General features: G+C 41.9%; 1 protein-coding gene across 1 annotated transcript in view; it reads right to left on the bottom strand.

Annotated features, from left to right (window-relative positions):
• ZGRF1 (zinc finger GRF-type containing 1) overlaps positions 1–22,859 on the bottom strand; it is a 62,662-nt gene that overhangs the window by 36,981 nt on the left and 2,822 nt on the right. The window contains exons 2-10 of the mRNA XM_033135539.1: positions 21,815–21,904; positions 20,109–20,189; positions 14,315–14,374; positions 12,729–12,911; positions 9,892–12,094; positions 5,510–5,583; positions 3,802–3,867; positions 2,161–2,244; positions 634–795 (exon numbers count right to left, since the gene is read on the bottom strand). Coding sequence (XP_032991430.1) covers positions 634–795; positions 2,161–2,244; positions 3,802–3,867; positions 5,510–5,583; positions 9,892–12,094; positions 12,729–12,911; positions 14,315–14,374; positions 20,109–20,189; positions 21,815–21,838 — 2,937 coding nt within the window. The 5' untranslated portion in view covers positions 21,839–21,904. The remainder of the gene's footprint in view (positions 1–633; positions 796–2,160; positions 2,245–3,801; positions 3,868–5,509; positions 5,584–9,891; positions 12,095–12,728; positions 12,912–14,314; positions 14,375–20,108; positions 20,190–21,814; positions 21,905–22,859) is intronic.

Consider the following 22,859-nt stretch of genomic DNA (forward strand, 5'->3'; position numbering starts at 1 on the left):
ACGTGTATTATGGCTTAATAAAAAGGGAAACATTTTTAAATCTCTTTAACAGATACTGGTTCAAATACGTGCTTATCGTTCTCTCTCTATGACATCGATTAGGTAGCAATGAGGGTACCTGCTGTCATTAGGAGAAAGTCTATGAGCTGTTAAACATACTTTCTATATGTCATCTGCCTATCAGAACCTGTTATAGATCTTAGTCTTCTCTAAGTGAAAAGTAACCCTTCAAAACCATGACCCTAAAAAAAGCAAATCTTTTCAATAAAATATATTTGTCTTATTTAGTTTGATTTGAGATGTTATGTTTCTTGTCAATTTACTAAACGTTGGGGCGGCTGGTTAGCTTAGTTGGTTAGAGCGCGATGCAAATAACACCAGGGTCGCTGGCTCAATTCCCGCATGGGCCACTGTGAGCTGCACCCTCCACAATTAGACGGAAACAACTACTTGACTTAGGAGCTGATGGGTCCTGGAAAAACACTCTTAAAGTAAATAAAAGTTAAAAAAAAAATTTACTAAACGCCTTTTTAACTTACAACTGTACAAAGATTTAAATGTACTCCTTTTACAAAATTTAGCACTGACATAAGAACATGATTTGGCAAGATGCAACTATAAAAACATTTTTACCTGCAAGAAGTCAGCCTGCATACAAGTGCTAGGCCGCTCTGGTGCCAAAAAACAAATGTCAGGCGTGCAGTTCTCACATGCGGCCCCCCCTGGAATCTGTCCTCTGATCATCACGGCGCTGCTCGCTGATCCTTTCACTCGGTGCCCTTGAAACTCAACAGGCTACAGGTTAATAATTCAAAATGAGCACTGTGTAAGTAGATATCGACAAATAGTCACAACATACATGTACATAGAAAACAACACTACATATTAGTAAATGTGAAGAATTGCTAAGGGATTACGTAGTACTGAAATCCTCCTAGAACATGTTAAGGGTAACTGCCTTAAAGTGCAGAGTTCAGGTTCAACATTAGTAAGCATGAATTCTTTACTGCGTACTCGACGAGTCCAGTAACAATGGGCCAATTCAGCCAGGAAGACACGTCTGCCCCCTTTCTCTTCGCCTCAGTGTGCGCTCGCTATCCACTCCATCACAGACCTGTCACGTGATGTGACCATGAAGCCCCTTCTTTCTGAACTCCAGCTGTGAGTTCCTTGCGCTCCACTGGGGCACTGATAAGTGCACTCCACACCAGCCTGGCACGGAGGAGGCCACACCTTTGTTGAAGGGTTTTGGAAACGGGGTGGGGGTAGTGTGGAGGGCTGGCGGGCTCTGCAGCCCAGAACACCAGAAAGTAAAAGCCTGAGTGTGATCCCAGACTCGTTGGCTTCCTGGCTTCCAACGGCTTGCTCTGCTGCCCCCGTGAGGGCCCTAGCAGTGTTATGCCAGGAGGTGACAAGCCTCCCAGAACCTGCAAAACTGAGGCTGCTAATAGAGCCAAAGGGATGTACATCAAGGATGATTTTGTTTCTAACTGATAAAATGACAATAATGCATACCCTGAATATTCTCTTATTTAAAAATGAATATTCTAAATCACACATTTGAAAGGAAAATAAATTCTAAAATGCTCCCTATACAGGACTTTTGTTGGAAATATTATTCTGAATTTTAAAACATTCACATTTCAAATGTAAAAAGTCTCAAGCGTTGAAGGCTGTCTATTCCTGCTTTGTTGAATGGGGAGTACGCTTCCCCAGAAGCAGGCAGATGCTCCTTCTCCAGGCTGCCATGCGTGCTGTTGGGTTTTAGCCCTAGAATCACTATTAGGAAACCCGGCCACCTGTCCGCTGTTGTCCATCATTTCCGGTGTGGAGTAGGCAGCAATGCTAAGGGCCTGGGCTATGTCCACTTCCAACTCAGAAGCAGAGGGTGGGTGGCTATGGGAGACAGGCTACAGAGACTGTAGCTTGTTCTGCACTTCACAGGCCGTCACGTCCAGTCCACGGTGTCTACCTACACATACTGGTTAGCTTAGCAGAGGTAGAGGGGGCTCAAGACCAAATGGGGGTCGGAGTCCTCATTTCTCTTGTTCTTAAAACCAGGTCAGTTCACGACGCTCCCTAACCCACAGACGAAAACTGATACCTGTGTGAAAACAGCAGGAAAACATATAGAAAATCAATGTTCTTCACCACGTTTACCTTAGGGTCACAGGCTTTTCTCTCTGTTTGTTTAGGAAGAATAGCTGCAAAAGCTGTCTCTTCTTCACTTCCCAAGGAAAAGAACTAGAACAAAATATCAAAAGTGAGTTAGCTCAAACAGTTTTGTAGGAGGTTCATGAGCTTGATGGGAAAACACTCCCAAAACTTCAAGTTCAGTTTGCCCTTTGTAAACACGCTTATTTGTCATCTCGCCTTGCTGCTCTCGGCACACACACAAGCCACCAGGCAATGGAGAGTCCCAGCGAGAAGGGACTGTGCTACCAAGTTAACCCCCGGCATCTGACACTTTAATTCTAAAACTTTAAGTGAATCTTTTAACACTAGAAAAAATTGTTGAGTGCATTATAAATCAGCCATCAAAGCTAATGCTTATGTCAATGCAGATTATTTAATGCAAAAATTAGTATGAGACTCAAGGAGAAAGCACTGTAAACAGTGTAACACTTTATTTAGAGAATGGATCATCTAGCAACCATAAAACGCAAGATACAGACAATAGCAACTAGTCATTGTCGGTTCAAGTAACCACAGAAAATAAGCAGAATTTTTAATGAGTTAGACTTAGAAAATGAACTCATCTGTAGAAACAATTGTTTTATGTTTTAAAATATGGTACAAATAATCCTCAATAGCAGAGGTAACATAGTGTATTTCTTCAAATAATGGTCACTTTCCTTTAATAACATAACTGTCAACCAAGTAGTTTTTAAAAACATTCAACTGATTATCTTAGAATTAGAATCCCCTAATCCAGTGAGTTTTAAAAACTAATTAGAAGGTAACTTCTCTGCTGATGGCTCCTTTGCTGTGTGTAGCTGATCACACAGAAATAAGGTGAAGGCGGCATGTGAGGTGCCCTCAAAGGTGCACCCTAACATTCAGTTTGAAAGTTCCTTTTACCACTAATGGTCGCCACGAGGATGTCTTAGAGGGGCTGTGAGAAAGCCATTACAAACACAAATGTCCTCCTGTATCAATGCTAAAAAGATTAAAATATTTTTTCAAGACTGTAAGACCTTTTTCATTACTGTGAGAGTATAACAGATTTTTAAAAAATATGTGACATTTATTTCGAATGGCAACTCATTCTGGAAGAACATGCAGTGATCATGTTTATCTGCAGTTTATGCTGTGACAACTGTCCTTGAAAAAGTTTGAGCCCTATTTTTTCACATGGACAAACCCAGTAAGTAGGCGGTCATCTGCGAGCTTCACTCTGCAGTTGCGACTGCTTATGACCTTATATTTGAACTTGCTGTGTCAAGGTGAAAAATGATTAAGTCCCCGAAGCATGGACTTCGTCTGTCTTGTTGTGTTCCATTTTAGGCCACAGACCCGCAAGCCCAGCTGTAGCTGTCAATGACAATTCTTGGATTAGGTGATGCTTGCAGGTTTGCAAAATCAGCTTTCTAGAAAAGATCCGTTATTTACCAAATTCTACAGACCATACAGGACATTTATACAAAAGGCAGCAGGTTCGTCTAAATGAGTATAACGGGGTAACTAGTTGCAAACGAGTTTGAGAGCTGACAAGATAAAAATGTAAACACAAAATCATAGGCCATACCTAGATATACAAGTGTGACTCCTAGTTCCTTTACACTCTGAAAGTTAGCTCACCTGCAAAGACTGAAGTGGTTCACTGGCTTCAACTTCATTTTCTTTGATCATCATAGAACTTGAATACTAATATAAGACAGACCAAAGGCAACAGCAAGTTACAACATAAATATAAATTTTATTAGACATAAATATTAGAACACCATACCCAATAATCAAAGAAATGAAAACTCAATGTTGACTAAACATTATGTTCACTTTGCAAGAATTTAAAAAGATCTTAACAGTACTGGTGAATATGAAGTGAAACAAATATGCATGCTGTGAAACAGTAAGATTTTTAGATTTGACGAGATTTATCAAGAACCTTAAGGAAGCTGATGCAAGCCTTTCAAGTTATCAGTCCCACTTCTGGGAATCAGATCGGAAAAAAGAACTTAAAACATAAACAATGATTTATATGTAAAAACTAAAGTTTTTATATAGCAAAATGCTGGAAATAATCTAAACATTCAAAAACCATGAACACTTTGTCCAAAGTGTAGGGTATCCATAGGATGAAATGTAACTTTTAAAAGATGTATTTATGAAAAGTTTTTAATAATGTGAGAAAATAAAATATGACATGAAGGGGAAAGGATATAAAACTATTGATACACATCAGTCTAACCATATGTTTAAAAATAGGCCAGAAAAAAGCTGGATTATCTCTGAATTATCTCTGAATGGTAGGATAAGTTTTATTTTTTCTTCACTCTTTTCCTGTATTTAAAGGTAATGCAAGGGTAGGGGTGAGGGTAGGGGTAGGGGTAGGGGTTGGGAATGAATCAAGATTCTTAAAAGAAAAAAAAAGACTGGAAACATTGAAACTAGAGTAAGATACAAACTTACTAGAGTAAGTTACTTACTTAATTACTTAATTACTTACTAACTCTAGTAAGTAAGCTTGTATCTTCCTCTAGTTTCATTTCAATTTCTTTGCTGCAGACCGTCTGCTGGAAAGAGCAGGGCCATGTAATGAAAGGACTGTCCCAACTGAGAAGCGGGGACCTGGGTGATTTACTGCAGAATTTCTGCACCTCATTAATGCTGTGATTCTGAGTCCCTGCCACGGTCCCCAGTGTGCAGGCAGCAAGGGACTTTGGTGCCACAGTGACAACGGGGCTTCACAAGATGCTTGAAATGTGAGTGAAATAGAGTGTCACTGGACATCTGTCAGACACCAGAAAAACTGCTCAGCTCTCAGCACTTCCTTCACCAAATCCTATCTTTGTGAAGCTGGGTTTTCAGAAATTGCTATAAAAATCAATGAACAAGTGAAAATCAATGTGGAACAAGAAATCTAATCTATTCCAAGGTTCGAGAAGCTGGGCGTGCCCATGGGCACACGTACAGTAATGTGTTTACTCCACAAGATAATGCTCCTGGGGATCATGTCACCATGTCCACACGTGTATCAATTACATCGGATTGCTTAAACGCATACAATGTCATGTCAACTATTTCTCAACAAAAGTGGGAAAATAAAAGCAAAATGCCTACTGCATTATGAAGACACAATGCTTCAGTTAATACGGTTGAGAACGTAGTATGTGGAACTGGTAGGTATTTCTTTTGGCCAAGGGACGCAATGGAAATATTACTGAGTAGGAGGTGACATCGCAGACCTAGATAGCTTGGGACCCTCTGTTTTGTTACAGCCTCACTGAAAATTACAGAACATTCTATATCAAAATAAAAGACTATACTGATAGAAAAAACAACGTACCTGCTGAGAATCCTGGTTCAGATGAGGAGATGTTGGTCTAGCTCGTGGAACTACGGAAATCCATTGTTTCCCAACTGCAGTGCACAAAGCAAAAAGATTTTAATCACAACACATCGAGCAGCACTCTGAAACTTTTTAGAACTTATTTCTAAAATGAATGCAACAAGTAGCATAACTTAAAGATGTGGCAAAGTCTTGGTCACTGTTGAGAAAAACCTCAATTTCTTTCTACGCTCAGCGGGCCAGGCCCTGGGGAAAAGCAGTGAAAGAGACAAACAAGACCCCTCAGAAAGGGTGGGACACAGCACACAAATAAACCAGGCAAATTCAGACTGACAGCAGTGTTTCACATCCATGGAGATGGGATGAAGAAATTTTAGCAGGATGGTTGGGAAGAGCTCTCAGGGGATGTGACATTTCAACTGAGGCCTGACGAACAGGACACCAGTTATGCTGGGTCAGCATCCATTGAACAAGGGCAGGACAAGGTCACAGGCGAGGGATGGGTGCCAAGGCCATAACACTTACTGGTACCTGCTTATGAATAGAATTGTTTTCTTAAAAGAAAAAGTTCATATTCCATCATCTCTATTTCTTCTACAGACACCAAGAAGACTATCGCTTTAAAGCAATTATTACTGTAAAAAATCATAGCTGTAACTGGTATAAACTTCACTTTTCAGCAAATTTGTTTATTTCTTGTTTCATTATTTTCCTGTTAAAAACTGAGAATACATTAAATGAGACCAAAAAAAGTGGATTTTGGATCTTGATGTTATTTCTAAAAAGAGTTTCAAGGAGGCACTGGACGAAAACTGACATTTATCCTTTACTGACTTCACTCAAGAACAGAATTCTAAACTAACATTTCTAAGGTAAACTCAATCATCTCACAAAAACTTTAACACACTGGAGAAAAAGTTCTGTATAAAATTTTGTGAAGTAATTTGTTACATTCCAATAAATACTCAATTTTCTGACTCTCCAGAAAACCAACTCAATCCTTTTTAAAGAAATATGTTTATTTCAGAAAACAAATAGTCAATCCTCATTATGCAGATTCTGCCTAAAATTGGTGTAACCCAAACTAGTATCCTGAGATCACTCTGCTGTGGGGAGCCATGGGAGCCGTGGAGTGCCGTGGGAGCCACCAACAAACAAACTCGCCAGTGGCTCATCCCTGGAGGGAGCAAGGCGACTCTGCCTTGTCTCAGCTCTGACACTATAAAGTGTCCTTTTTGTGGTCTACTTAGTACATTTTTCACATTCTGGGGTTTCTGGGTGGCTTTGCTATTTAAAATGTTCCCTACACATGGCACTGTGAGTGGCTGTGATGTCCCGTGGAGAAAACGTGTGTCAGGTAAGCTTCATTCAGGGAGGAGTCACAGACAGAGCTGTTGGCCCTGAGTTCACTGTTAATGAATCAACAATATAAATCAAGGGCGGGCCTGGTGGCTCAGGCAGTTGGAGCTCCATGCTCCTAACTCCGAAGGCTGCCAGTTCGATTCCCACATGGGCCAGTGGGCTCTCAACCACAAGGTTGCCGGTTCAACTCCTCGAGTCCCGCAAGGGATGGTGGGCTCCACCCCCTGCAACTAAGGTTGAACACGGCACCTTGAGCTGAGCTCCCGCTGAGCTCCCATATGGCTCAGTTGGTTGGAGCGCATCCTCTCAACCACAAGGTTGCCAGTTCGACTTCCACAAGGGATGGTGGGCTGCGCCCCCTGCAACTAGCAACGGCAACTGGACCTGGAGCTGAGCTGCGCCCTCCACAACTAAGACCGAAAGGACAACTTGAAGCTGAACGGCACTCTCCACAAGTAAGACTGAAAGGACAACAACTTGACTTGGAAAAACGGCCTGGAAGTACACACTGTTCCCCAATAAAGTCCTGTTCCCCTTCTCCAGTAAAATCTTTAAAAATATATACAAATATAAATCAAGTAAGGTGTCTTTACATGGAAACATGTAAGGTTTTGTACTGACTGGGGGATACAAATGCTCTGCCCAGAGGTTTGCAGGAAGCTGACCCTGTGTTTCCCCTAAAAGCACTGGGCACTGGTTCGCGGAACACAGCTACTGTAAGAGAGAGTCGAATCGGACCCTCTTCTCCAACTTGATGAGAAAAAGAGCGATTCCCAAAACTGAATTCTATAATTCCTAAATCTTCATCATAGGAATTTATATCCTGATATGACATTATATAATTTTATCTACCCACATTTATTATTCAAGTTTTCCCTTAATTTTTTAGAAAATAAACTATAAAAATCATGATCAAATTTAACTATAAAGAAACAGTTTAGTAGGTACAATACTGTATTCCTATTTTCCTCAAGAATCCTTGAGATATTCATATGAGTTCAATTTTTTCCCTTGTTCTGCCTCCCCCCCCCCACACACACACACACTCAGGTTCAAGCAGTTGTTTCTCAGTCTAGTTGTGTAGGACACAGGGACACAGCTCCCTGACCCATGCTGGTGTTATGAGCCTTGTGCTCCCCCCACCCCTGCTGAAGCAGTTGGTTGCTGGTGGGCTGCTCACGGCAGCCCAGCTCCAGGGAGAGCTGTTGTTCACAATCTTAGCTGTAGAGGGCGCAGCTCACTGGCCCGTGTGGGAATCAAACATGCGATGTCAGCATTAGGAGCACAGCGCTCCAACCACCTGAGCCACCCGGCTGGCCCTAAGAATTCAATTTTACCTTTTCTTTGAGTATCATCAAGTACATTGCTCATTCGCATTCATGTGTATGTAGTATTTACTCCTATCTTCTATATTATTTTTCTTTTGAAAAATGCTGTTGGCAACATACCATAAGCAAAATTAAATGACCAATGACATACTGAAAGAAAATACTTGCAGCATATACCAGAGGTAAAGGGCGAAAATCTCACATATAAAGAATTCATACAAATCAAGGAGAAGGAAAAGACCAACAACCATTAAAAAACTGGACAAGGGGTGGAACAGACAATATATGAAAGAGACACAAATGATGATTAAACACATAAAGAGAAGCTCAATTTCACTTGCAGTAATGGAGATACAAATTTAAAATACACGAATGCCATTTCTCTTCTATTAGGTTGGCAAAAATTCCAAAGCCTCCAACACAGTCTGTAGACAAGGCTATGGAGAAGCAGGCACTCACACCTTCCCGGTGGGAGTGAGAGGGCGTGGGTTCGTTCCCACGGAAGGAATTCTGAAGCATCTGTGAGGACACACTTTTACCCAGCAGCCCTGCCTACGGCTAGGAAAGTGCCCTGGAAGCCACCTCCAACACTACGCAAACACCTGGGTGTTTATACAGATAAATAAGGTTACTGTAGTCACATCGTCTGTAACAGCAAAATGTGGCAGGCTGGTGGCATCACTGGCTCATCCACCCGGGAATCTTACACGCTGTAAACATAAGGATGCGTCTTCTGAAGATACGAAGTGATGTCCAGAATATACTACACAGGGAAAAGCAAGGAGCTAAAGAATGCAAGAGTATGGGGTCTCCTGTTGAACAAGGGAAACAAGAACTTATATATGGAGGGGTTTGTATTTGCCCAAAGAAAAGCAGGCACGACATGTGGTTACGTACAGCAGGTAGGTAGGAACAGGACGAAGGCAGAAGGAGGGACCCGAGTGTACACTTTTATATGGCTGGTGTATAAACCAGGTTAGTATTTTACACTCAGAAATAAAAAATAAATCAACAAGGATGACCCCCAAAGCCCTCATAGTAAATATAAGCAATGAACTTCATGATACATCAAATGGTGACTTAATCGTTCAAAGGGGAAAAAGTAACCCAAGGACGTTGAACGTAACATAATACTCATCTCTATACTGTCAGTAGGATGTATTCTAAATACAAAACAAAAAACCCCAGAGGATTTGAGCACGTTACCCACTGTTTCTGCTGGCAGAGATATTGGTGTAACCATTTGTACATCCGGTAGAACTGAGGAAGTGAACAGACTGATGTGACTGGGGACCCAGGGCCCTTTCTCAGTGTGGGAACAAAGAAACACAACTGTGGAATGCAGCAGAGTTGGAATTAGAGATGATCAGCATGAACTCACGATTTCTTTAGTGTCTCCTGGCCCTTGTCCACAAATGTGTGCCAGGAGTGCATCGTGCATGCACACCCGTGGCTTACAGGTGCCCTCACATGCAAGGGGCACTTCTGGACGGAGACTGTGGCTCTGAGGGGCAGGCTGAGGGCCAGTGACAGGAAAGAGATTCCCTACCCACCGCTCTCCTGTTAGAGCTGACTTTACCAAGTACAGGCACTACCCATTGCAGTGCAGTTAATGCAGCCTGCAGAGCAAGCACCTCTCACCCGTTCAGCAACAGAGAGAACCACCCCAAACAGACGTGCCACTCTAACCTCCAGGGCTGCTCTCCAGCTCGTGTGTCTGCACATCTCCTAGCTGCCCAGAGGTTGTGCTTCTCCTTCTCAGTATTTCCAAGCCTTCCAAAGCCGTACTGTGTTCAGACAATGACTTTAAAAGGGCAATGTTATTTCCCGACCCAGGAAGGTCTGAAGAATTCCTGGCAGCAGGCCTACATTGTGTGCTTTCTCCAGCAGTGCCTAGTCCAGAGTGGTCAGATTCAGAAATACATGCTTGTCTGTCTCTGAAAACGGGATGCCTTCTTCCCCCAGCGCAGCACAAAGAGCTGGAGACTGAGGGGCTTGACTGATCAAGGGCCGCAGCATATGCGTCGGAGTGACTGTGAGTGGCCCTCAATGGAGGGGCCCTGTCATTACTGCCAAGGCCTGTAGGGAAAGCTTGCTCCTCCTCTTTAGCTGCGTTACTTCCCATGGTAGAGGGCTGAGGCTGGGCCCGCTCTGAAGTTCGGCTGTTCTCAGGGGCTTGATTAGGGGCCATGTTTAAAAACTGAGGAAGACGTAAATTCGAGGTTTTACCTTTAGATTGATTCGGGAGGGAAGCAAAATCATAGTTCATTCCGACTTTTTGGACAGATTTATTAGCATCTTCATTATACGGACCCCCAATCCACTCTAAAGCTGAGTCAGAACCGCCATCCTCCTCTGGTTCTTCTCCAGTGTTTCCAGCTTTCCAGACTCCTGGGTCAAGACCTACACGAGTCTGACCACAAAACTGGGCTGGCAGAGTCTCTTCAACAGGAAATGTCTCTGCAGGTTTATCCCCAACGGATGTTAAGTGAAGCCAGTGCTCACTGCCGATGGCTTCACGGCTCTCGTCCTCACATCTCCTCTGAACACCTGGCCTGCGGTCATTACCCAAAGTTTCCTGTCCCCAACGCCCTGACTCCTGGGAAATTGCATTGCTTTCTTGTGACTCCTCCTCAGTGTCACTGGTTTCAAAATTGTTCAGGTTAAAAGTCACCTCCAAAACTGGTTGTGTGACATGCCTCTCGGGTTCGTGAACAGTAGGAAGACTTCCACCAGCAGCATCACTGGTAGAAAACACGTCAGTGATGGCAGCAGATATGCTGGACTGCTCACGTAGTAAAGACACGCTTTGTAGACGTTCAGGTCCTGCCAGACCAGACACAGCCTGTTTATACCCCTTTCCTGGGCTTCCACACAGATTTGCCTCCCGAGCATCTTCTCTAGTGAGAAGCGATCCTTCCACGCACATCTGGTCATTCTGCTTAACAGGCATTTTAATATCCTCTTGAATGTCAGATTCTGATAATGAGCCATCATTTTCTACATTGCCACGGGCAACAGGTGGGCTGTTGCTTTCACAGAAGGAAGTAATTTCTAATGTTCCTTTCTGACCCCAGGATTGGTAATTATTATCTACTAGCTTGTCTTCATTAGACATTTCTGCATTTTCAGCACATGTTTCAAAGAACTGGATCTCTTTTTGTACCAAAAGTTCTTCCAAATGTAAATTCATTCTATCTCCAGGGGCCGTGGGTTTCCTTTCTGGATTATTTCCACCTGCAGGAGAGTGGACAGGTGAGCTCTGCAAGGATGAACGCACAGCCCACTGGCTTCCGCTTTTCACGGTACTTTCTGACTGACGCTGGTCGTGTAAACTTTCTTTTCTCACCTCCGCACACTCTACCTGCTCGAGGAAGCACTCTGGCTTCGTGGCGATTTTCAAACCTCCTTGTGTTTGTCCCTGAGGGAAACGCTCTGTAGCCTCAGGCTTCACTTGCTCAGACACACCCGCTGACGACTTCAACAGCGCTACTATCTGTGCTTTGCTTCTGGTGCTCTGGGAGAGTCCCAAACAGGGAGACGCCAAACTAGCTCTTTTCGTGGGCTCATTGGTCAGTAAAGAATCTGAATGCTTATTTACAGAACTGACAGGAGAGCAAAAGTGGTTTTCTTCACACAGTGTTTCTGGGCACGTCCTTCCAGACGGAGCAGAGGCCGCTGCGGAGGAAGGTCGGCCGCTACTGGCGCCACTTCTGCAGGTGTCAGTGTTCTCGCGGTCTGTCGGCACGCTGCCAGCAGAAAACAGAGGAGGGGTGCTATAGAAGGGAGAAAGAAAACCAGGGCCGCACATCTTAGCCTCAGCCGACGCAGCTGATGCACCATCCTCCGTAATAACCACTTTCTTTGGCACTTGATGTGGTCCTTGGACACCCTAAAAATAATAAAACAATTATTAGCTGTTCTATTGACTATAAAGAAAATGTGAAATGAACTGGGCAAAAAAAAAAAAAAGGTAATAAGAAATAAAAAGGAATGTGTATGTTTTGCAAGGTAAAGTAACAATAAGATATAAAGTTTGCGGGGTTAAAATGCAAGTTCAGAGCCAGCCGGTTGGCTCAGTTGGGTAGAGCGCAGTGCTCATAACACCCAGGTCGCAGGTTCGATTCCCACAGGGGCCAGTGAGCTGCACCCTCCACAACCAGATTGAAAACCACTTGACTTGGAGTTGAGCTGCGCCCTCCACAACTGGATTGAAAATGACTTGACTTGTATAGTTGACCTGCGCCCCCACAACTAGATTGAAAACAATGACTTGACATGGAGTTGATGGGTCCTGGAAAAACACACCATTCCCCAATATTCCCCAATTAAAAAAAAAAAATTAAGAAAAATAAGTGAAATACAAATTCACTGTCGTTAACATCTTTCTAATGAGGGAGTACTTTCTTTCCACCTGAGCATATACTATGAAGTACCGTATGAATGATAGAGCACAACAGATTCAACATTCACTAGTTGATTTTACAAATACACATTGACTTACTATTTTCAACAGAGAAACTTACAGCAAACTTCCTTTTCAAGCCTGCAGGCCGACATCCAAGGGTGCGGCCAGAGGGAAGACACCTTGAATTTGAGTCTGGTGCTTCTTTAACAACATCCTGTGGAAGAGCTATGCTTCCGGCAACTTGAACCTCCTCGACTGTGATTAAGTATCGATCACTTTCTAAGTCATCTCCAGGTTTCACCTAAATTTTAAAGAATATACGTTAAATCCATATACATCTAACTATTTGATCATGTGTTCCAGGAGGCTTTCTAACACTAGCAAGACACAACGGATATTCGATGAAGTTACTGAATGAATGGATCAATAACTAAATTGTTTATTTACTGTGCACTAGTTAACTACCAACAAGCACAAAAAATATAATAGTACGACAAAAAGTTTCCCCATTTATTCAAAAGCACGTACTGGGGACCTCTATGAGGCCATGTTCCATGCTGCCAACACCAGTACAAGCAAGAAAATATGCCTCCTTTCAAGTTCATTTAGAATCCACACAAGAATTGTAATTTTTAAAAATTAGAGCTATTAAATATCAATTGTCTTCATAACTTAATGAGAATTACAAATTCATAATTACCATAAACTTAATATTATTATAAAGTATTAGTTGCTTACACAATCATATTCAAAAAAAGCATTTTTAATCACCTTGCAAAACAAAATACAGCACTTGCCACCATCTCTGACTGCAGCATAAAAATAAAATTATCAACCTAGTGTATAATACACAAAACCTGTGTATTATCAGATAATGTACTTAATCTTTGTTAATGGAATGATTTAAATAAAACAACAGTAATTACCATGAATTAAGCATCTTATAAAATAGTGCTTCTCCTACACCCTCTTTTGATAAATATAAAAATACTAGAACCACTATTAATGTCATCTAGGATTTAAAATTAAATGCCATGGCCAAAATCAACACAATGGGAACAAGAACATGCATCTTAACACTTCTAGAGTCTCTGCAGTAACCTGCTCTGCAGTCTACACAAACTATTTCTAATCTTCAGACCAACAGCAAAGTCTGTCGACGGCCTGCATCTTACAGTAGAGCAGACAGACCCAGGCAGCACATGAAAGTGGGAAATGAACGCTGAATGAACAACTCGAATACCCTTATTCTTCACATTTACAGTGAAATATGCATTTAGTCCCCTTCCTTGCTTTCTCCACTGGGGAAAAACACAGAATAAATGTATGAGAAAATATTTTAACTAGGAATGAGTTCACAAAATATCCCCACTGTGGTTCTGTGCCTGTCACAAGCATGGGACAGGGTTAGACTAGAGCCATGTCCTGTGCTCCGTCCCAGCCCACCTGCCACGTTGAGCTTGCACAAGCTCCTCATCTGAGTGGCACTCTTGATCTACATTCCCAGGGGTGGTAAGATTAAATGAAACAATGTCTAAAAGTGTTTAGCACAGTCTGGCTAATAACAAATGCTCAATAAATACTAGCTGTAATTACTAGTATTCCTACCATGACGATACTATTTAACAACATTCATAAAGGATTTAAAGAGATTTCTAATCAGTAAATTAAAAATAGGGTAGACACATTAAAACATTAAAATACCTTAAGGCATTTGAGAAATAAACTCTCCAAACATTCTCCTTTGTCATCATATAAAATTGCCTATATTAAAACAAAATAAATGTTAAAACGGACACAATGTAATTCTGCTTTTCTTAAACATCTTGAACAGCAAATCAAAGCTGCCTTACCCGTAACGCATGTGAGGAAAGCATGACCTGCCTCGTTAACGGGGCTCAGCAGTGCGTCCCCCTTAATGTTCACTAACACCTGCCCCTTCCTGCAGAAAGCAAAGGCATGCTCACAGCGGCTCAGAAACTCAGCCCCTCCCGGAAGCGGTGGGATGGAGCTAGGAAGCAGGCGAACTGGGGTGTGGGACGGCGATGGGAGACAAGGGAGACAAGGCCATAACGGGGAGCGCAGGGGTCAGGGTGACGACCCGTGCTCGGAATACACCATCAGCCTGGGGACAAGACGATGGTCTGCGAGGTGTGTGACAGACGGGGGAAATAGGAGGCTGGGATGATCAGAATTTTCTGGCTTTCTCCTTGTGTCTCCAGCCATTTCACAACAGCTTCTCTACTAGCCCCTTACATGCTGCTGTTTCCATGACTTTGGAGTTTGGCAGTTCCTTAAAAGAGTAAACATGGAGTGACCACATGGTCCAGCAGTTCCACTTCCAGGCAGACAGAGAAATGACCAACATGGCACACAAGTGTTCCTATCAGCATTATTCATATAGTCAAGAAGCGGAAACAACTAAAGCGTCCATCAATTGATGAATTGATAAATAAAGTGGGATAAATCCATACAATATTATTCAGCAACTAAGGGAACAAAGTATTGGTAATGGTTCAACATGGACACACACGGCAAGCGCGCTGAATGAAAGAAGTCACCCACAGAAGTGCACATGCTGCAGCACCCACTCATGCAAACCTGCTGCGACAGCAGGTGGATTAGTGGTGCTTAGGGCTGCGGTTGCATACCGAGTAGGGACTCCAGGGGGTGTGGGATTTCTTTCTGGGGTGACAAAAGTGTCCTAAAATCACATTTTCGTGATTGCTGCAAAACTCTGTGAATATGCTAAGACCTAGTGAATTGTATACTTTTCATGGGTGAACTAAAAAGTGTGAATTGCATGTCAATAAAGTTGTTAAAAATCAGTGTCTCCACAAAAGAACAAGACAAACAAAAACTCATAGACACATACAATAGTGGTTACCAGAGAGTAAGGGAGGTGGGGGGTGCTACAAGAGGGTAAAAAGGATCAAATAAATGGTGATCGAAAGAAAAATAAAAGTCCGTGTTTCCAAGGGCTCCACCTTTCTTCCCCTGCTCCTTACACCCTGCATGCAGCCCTGCGCGGGAGCCCCCATACAAATCAGGCCAGGCCCCGCCTCCAAAGAGCCCACCTAAGAACAGTACCCGGTGCCCAGCGGGGCCTCACCGCTCCCTCGTGGCAGCCTAGCCCGCCACACACACCTCCTCCCTGAGCTCACTGGCCAGTCTCCTCACCTTATGCCCATGAACTCAGGGATTTATCTGTTCCTGTCCCTGCTGCGTCCCTGACAACAGTGCGTAACTCACAGCATATGCTCAAAAATCTTTGTTGAATGAACAGCTCCAGTATGGGAGCTTCGCGTGTCATCCGAAGGCCAGCACTCCTGGCCCACGCCAGGTGCCGACTCTCCTGAGATCCAGCGAAGTTCAGGAAGTTCAAAACGGAACTCGGAATCTTCACGGTTCCCTCCAAACTCAGTTTCTCTTCTGAGATATGCTACCTAGGTGCCATGATGGTAATGCAGAAACCTGAAACCCACTTCGGATTCTCCTCACCTTCCATATCCAAGATGCTAACAGTCTACCGTAGCTTCACAGTCTCTCTCTTCCCTCCGTCGTCACTGCAAATGCCTGCGGGGTCAGCCCCAGCATTTTATCTGCATTACTCCTATAGCCTCCTTACTACGGCCGGCTTCCTAAACCCAAACCGACTTTCACCCCACAGGATCAAGTTCCCTGAGATCCAGCTGCAACAGTGTTTCTAGAACGGAAACGAGACGCTGTCAGCCTTCTGCTCCAAGTCTTTGCAGGCCTCCAGCAGGCGCTCCTGCCGTCCCGGAGCCCAGGAGCTGCCTTTCCCACAGGGCCCTTCCTTCCAGCCACCCTAGTGCCTATAGTTCCCCAAATGGTCCCCACTGCCACCCACCTCCAAGTGGTGAGAGCTATGACACCATGTTAGCTCCCCACCCTCCAACCTATCAAACACTCAAGAGCACTCTTTATCTGGAAAGGCTTCGGAACCAGAGTCACATTTTGATATCCCTCCTTTGTAATCTCATAGAATCCTAAGCATATCTCTGGACATATTATAATCCTTCTGCTCTTAGATACAAATCAGATAAAAGTCCCTTGAAGACAAGAACGGTCACCCCTCAAGGCATGCTTACAGTGTGCCCGGTGCTGTAGACGGAGGTTTCTGTTTTCTCTTTTAACACTCAAGATGACTTTATGAAGCATGATTTCCTCACTTACAAAGAAGGGACTAAGAGGCCTTGAGAGGCTAAACAATTTGCCAGATTACCCATCCCCTAAGTGAGGAACCAGGACTGAAATGAAGTCTATTTGATACTCGCTGCTCTCTCACACAGCCTCCATGTCCTGGCCTGACTGTTCCCACTGCCTACCAGCAATATGTTCTCTGGGTGATGACTCAGGTGATGGAAGAGGAATAACCTTGACGGTAAGAATTAGGATAAAGAAAAGGCGTTACTACGTAGCAAGAGAAACTGTGTAAGCAGTGGCTTGGATTTGGGGACGGGACACTATTTAGGATACAATAATATTACTAATTCCTGAATCAAACCCATGGAAAATCTCTGGGATTAACTTGAATTTATCTTGTTTTCCGATAACTACCATTGTGAGGTGTGTAGTAATACACAATAAATGTATAGTAATACAATAGTTGAAGATAAAGCTGGATAATATCATTAGTTTTGTACCAGAAGACACAAAGGACATGCAGGATCCAATCAGGTGCCTTTTTTTTTTTAAGGGCACAGCTCACAGCGGCCCATCTGATGGTATTATCAGCACCATGCTCTAACCAATTGAGATATCCGGCCACCTCTCAGATGTCTTTTTAATATAAAACAAAATCTGTAAGACTTTGAAGACGTGGCCCTAACCAAATAGGAAGAATATGAAAAAAAAATTATACATAATTGCATCAAACAGTGACTGAATTTAGTTTAAGAGACTAAAAAAAAAAAATGATGGGGACAGGCATAGATATTCATCTATTCGAATCAGAAGAATTAAGATGATGACATGACTGGAACAGAGAGACACCCATCCCGAGACCAACCCTCTCTACAGCCATGAACTCGGACGTGCCGCTGTCCGTGCAACTGGACACAAGGCTCGATGCGCCATGTGCCACTCCTGCTGAGGACTGCCTGCAGCCTCAGCTTCGCGTCCAGCCCCAGGTCTGACTAATGAGCTCAGCTCCCTGCACAGTCCAGCTTACTCGGAGAGTAACATGCAAGGCTGGATAATGATAACGAAGTAATTCAAACTAAAGAATCAATCCTTTTGAATTAGGATCATGAATAGTTAATAATCAGACAATCGATGAGTTTTAAAGTACTTGTGTTTTTTAAAAATTCTATTTTAAGAGGTACTTGTAAAGTTTTAGACAATTTACATTTTAAATGTATCTAACAGATTAGCTTTATGATTTCAATTTAAAATGTATAACTGAGAAATTCATTTTGGAATGTGACTTGTTAATTGAAAGAAAGGGGTAGGTAAATTTTACTACTAGCTTTATGAACCATATTAGAATGCTTAAAAGGCTTTAAGATTAACTATGTTTATTAGAATTACTAGAAGGATTTAAGTCCTCTGGAGGCTTTTGTTTGTTAGGTCAATGTAATGCTAAAGAAAGAAAATAAAATATATTAAGTTTACAAATTTAATTTAAAATATTTAGGATTTTGTCTGTCAATAGACTGATTGTTAAAAGTATTTACCTTGTTCAAGTCCACTGAAAGTGAAACTAAACTAAATTTATAAATTTAATAGGATTTTTAAGTTGAACTTGAAGCTTCAGGAAAAGCTGTTTTTCTTTTAATTTTGTTTTAATAAATTACGTTTGCTTTCAAATTATGTTAATTTGAAAGATAATAATAACATGTAGCCTTTCTACACTGAAAGCTCTGTTATGCTAACTTCACAACGACAGATGTGCGGAATAAAGACAAAACGTGGAGACCCCTAAGTGCTAGGCCGCGGATGGTGGGCTTCGCTGAGAAGGCTCCAATATCATTGGTGTGTCAGCTCATCTGTAACAAAAGTGTTCTTTTAAATCAGCAATATTAAGAGAGAAGGTAGAATGGCTGGGATATGGATTCTGGAGCCAAAAGCCTAGATTCACGTGACTCCTCCACTCTCAGGGATGAGATCTGGAGACAAGCTACTTCACCTCTCGGTGCCTCCATCTCATGTCAAAGATAAAAACAGTACCTAACAAATCGGAGAGTTGTGTGGGCTAAGTGGACACATTTAAAGCATTACACCTGGCAAATAGTAAGCACTTGATAAGTTTAAAAAAAAAAAATAAGAAGAAAAAGGGGGTGTTGGGGCTGGGCAAATGGGTAAAGGAGATCAAAAGGTACAAACTTCTAGTTATAAAATAAATAAGTCATGAGGGTGTAATGTACAGTAATGGTGACATTAATCATACTGTGCTGCATATTTGAAAGTTGCTAAGAGAATAAATCTTAAAAGTCCTCATCATATGAAAAAATAGGAAAGTTTTTTGTGACTATGTATGGTGACAGATGTTAACTAGATATACTGTGGTGGCCATTTTACAATGTATACAAATATCAAATCATGATGTTGTACACGTGAAAACTAGTATCATGATGTCAATAAAAACCATAAACGAACAAAGCAGACTGCCCTCCCAATACATGAGTGGGCTCCATGCAACCAGCGGAAGGCCTGAAGAGAACCAGAAGGCAGACAGAGGGGTTTACGGATCTTACGTTTCTCTGTATGTCTCTACAAGAGTAGGCATACATGAGTTTCACATGAGTCCTGTGAAACGTTATGGTTTGGGACAACAGTGAGTCCACAGAAGATTCTGAGAAGTGGCCAGAACGCAGCACCAGGAGCGTGTGGTGTTGCAGAAGTCAAGTGGAGAAGAGGGGACGTGAAGAATGGAGGATGCGAGAGTGTAAAGGTCACGAGAACTGACCAGAGGACAGCGAGATCTGGCAGACAGATAACGGGCGGGAAAGGAAACCCTGAAGGGCCATCACGTCTAGTACAGTGAGAGTGAGAGATCACCTCTAAATACTTCTCTCAAGACTGACAGGATCATGTCACAACCAAAATGACAGATTCAAGGAAAATCTGTAGAGAGAAAAGAAGAATTCTATGCACAATTTGAGAAATTGGCAGCTTTTCTAAAATGGTCTGTCAGCTCTCTGTGCCTTTTCCCTATGAGCATGATTGTGTTCGGAATATATTTCAAGAGGTAGTCTCTGTAGAGTTAAACTCTTATTACCTTTAAAGCAAAAATGGGCCAAAATTCCTCAAGTTTCAACAAAATTTAATTCAAAATCAAAACAAATAACATTTACTGAATTTTATAATGCACAAATTAATCGCTATGATGTGGGAATCATTCGGGAACTTGTTTTCACATCAAGTCAGCTTATGAACACACCTAACATTGTACCACCGACAAAGTTTTCTTCACATCCAATGAAGAGGTAAGAACCTAGCTCTTGGGTTCTGCTGTCAAGTGTTTTGCACTTACTTTGTTTCCTATGTGAGGGATCTTCAGAATTCCATCTTGCCACACTTTTGATTTCTTCATCTTTTGATGAGTATATAGCACCTTAATTTCCAACAGTACAAAGTAAAAAATTGGTTTCTATTTATGCGTATTAAATGTTAGATATTTTATACCCTTCTACAAACAAAATATATTTAAGACATCTTTTAGAAAAATAAAAGCACAGATATCATAATAATGACAAAAAATCAATTAAAAAAACAAAGTAGGTAGTAAAAGGAAAGTGGGGGAGAAAGGAGAAGTAAAGTCTAAGTAAGAACTGAAAAGTTAACTGAGTAACAAAAATAACTGAGCTTCTTAGTCATCAGTGGGAGGAACGTGTGGGGTGAATAGCACTCGTGATGGGCAGTTCTCAAAGTGGCGTCCAGAGACTTGTGGAGGTCCCCAAGACTTTTTCTGGGGTCTGTGAGGTCAAAACAATTTCCATGATGTCATCTTCCTTTCCACTCTCACTGCTTCGGACAGTTATAGTAGAGTTATGTACAGGCAACATTGCAAGATTCAATTTCAAACTGAATGCAGAAGCAGATCTGAGAATTAAGTCAAATGTTAAAGGGATTTGAAAAAAATGTAGAGCAATGCTACTCTTTTCAACATGTTTTTTTTGTTGTTATTGGTTTGGAAAATACAGCTATTTTCATTAAAAATGTAATTTATTTTAAGAGCTCCATGCTCCTAACTCCGAAGGCTGCCAGTTCGATTCCCACATGGGCCAGTGGGCTCTCAACCACAAGGTTGCCGGTTCAACTCCTCGAGTCGGGATGCAACTAGTCTGCAACTAAGATTGAACACGGCACCTTGAGCTGAGCTGCCGCTGAGCTCCCATATGGCTCAGTTGGTTGGAGTGCGTCCTCTCAACCACAAGGTTGCCGGTTCGACTCCTGCAAGGGATGGTGGGCTGCGCCCCCTGCAACTAGAAAACAACAACTGGACCTGGAGCTGAGCTGTGCCCTCCACAACTAAGACTGAAAGGACAACAACTTGAAGCTGAACGGCACCCTCCACAACTAAGATTGAAAGGACAACAACTTGACTTGGAAAAAAGACCTGGAAGTACACACTGTTCCCCAATAAAGTCCTGTTCCCCTTCCCCAATAAAATCTTTAAAAAAATAAAAATAAATAAAAATAAAAAATAAATAAAAATGTAATTTATTTTAAATGTAGCGGGTTGTTTTTTAATGAATTAATAAGCATTTAAAACTTTTCTGTTACAATTTCTAATATGAAACACATCAATAGATCTAAACCCCACAATCAAAAATTCTTTGGGGTCCTCAATAATTTTTAAGGGCAAAAAAGGGTCCTAGACCAAGCAATTTAAGAACCGTTGATCTAGACAGAAGAGACATGCCAGTTCTTCCAGAGAAAGAAATGATTTCCTGGTCCCCAGCCACCCAGGAATTTGTTCCAAAGGACTTTGGATAACAAATGTGGATAGTAGACAAGAGACAGAGTTGCAAGATAAAATACAGCGCAATATTTGAGACATACACATATATACTAAAAATTTCTTCACTGTTTTACTTGAAATTCAAATTTAACTGAGTGTCCTGCTTTTAGGGGTTTTTTTGGGGGAAGGTTGTTTATTTATTGCAAAATCTGGCAACTCTAGCAACATTTATGAAATGTGGAAGAAGAGGGAAGAAAAGAGGAAATAAGACTTACGATAAACTCTTGGCTTTCCATCATTTCTTCAGAAGTTATAAATCAGTCAGTCCAGAAAATAGTTAGCGGTTATTCAACTATTTATGCCACCTAAAATGAAAAGTGACAAAGAATATTCCACCCTGATGAAAAGAATCAGTATTAAATAAAAATTTCCCCACAACTCTTGACAGAAGAGTGGAATCTAAGAGTTCCAAGACTGTAACGACCAAGGGAAATACAGTGCAATCAAATTATCTGCCACTGAGGACACAAGAGTGACACCACATTGTGGAAAAAAAATTTCCCAAGTAAAAAGAAAACTAAGTAAAATATATAAATAATTAGTCTGCAAAACATTTTTCCAGGTGCCATAACATGTACCAGAAAATGACTCCCCCTCCCACCAGCTTTGGTTCCTTACAGAAAGAGCTTTGATTTGTTAAGTTTTCAGAATTGATGTGGTCACCACAAGATGGCCCCCTTGACTCTAAAATTTTTCCTTTTACATCTTAAAGTCAACATATCACGGTACCTAGTGCCAATACACCTTGTAATACCTCTGCAAGGAAAAAAAAGTCTTTTCAACATCGTTGCAATGAGTACTGTACTCTACACTAATGGATAACACTGTCATTGTGGGCAAATTTGAAAATCTAAACTCACTGATGGTAAATTGAAGAAGTAAATAGAGATGTGAAAGAAAAAAAATTTTTTCCCCGAAAGCTGTGGTTCTAAAGCAGGGGTGTCCAAACTTTTTTCAACATTTTTCACCAAGGGCCATATGTGGTAAAATACATAAATAGCCGGGCCACTCACTCGAGGTGAAGTAGGTATTGCCTCACCTGGTTTATTTAAGTAAACTAAATAAATTTTTGGAATTTGCTGCGGGCCAATTAAAAATGAATTGCAGGCCGCAGTTGGCCCGCGGGTCGCAGTTTGGACACCCCTTTTCTAAAGGTATGACAGCATGAGTTGGAAAGTAGTTAGAAATCAAATTTTTGGGTTCCAGCCTTGACCTATTAAATCAGAAAGTCTGGTCATTGTGGTTTAACCCAGTCATTGT

Source organism: Rhinolophus ferrumequinum, chromosome 18 (genome assembly GCF_004115265.2).
Source record: "Rhinolophus ferrumequinum isolate MPI-CBG mRhiFer1 chromosome 18, mRhiFer1_v1.p, whole genome shotgun sequence".
Taxonomy (NCBI): Eukaryota; Metazoa; Chordata; class Mammalia; order Chiroptera; family Rhinolophidae; genus Rhinolophus; species Rhinolophus ferrumequinum.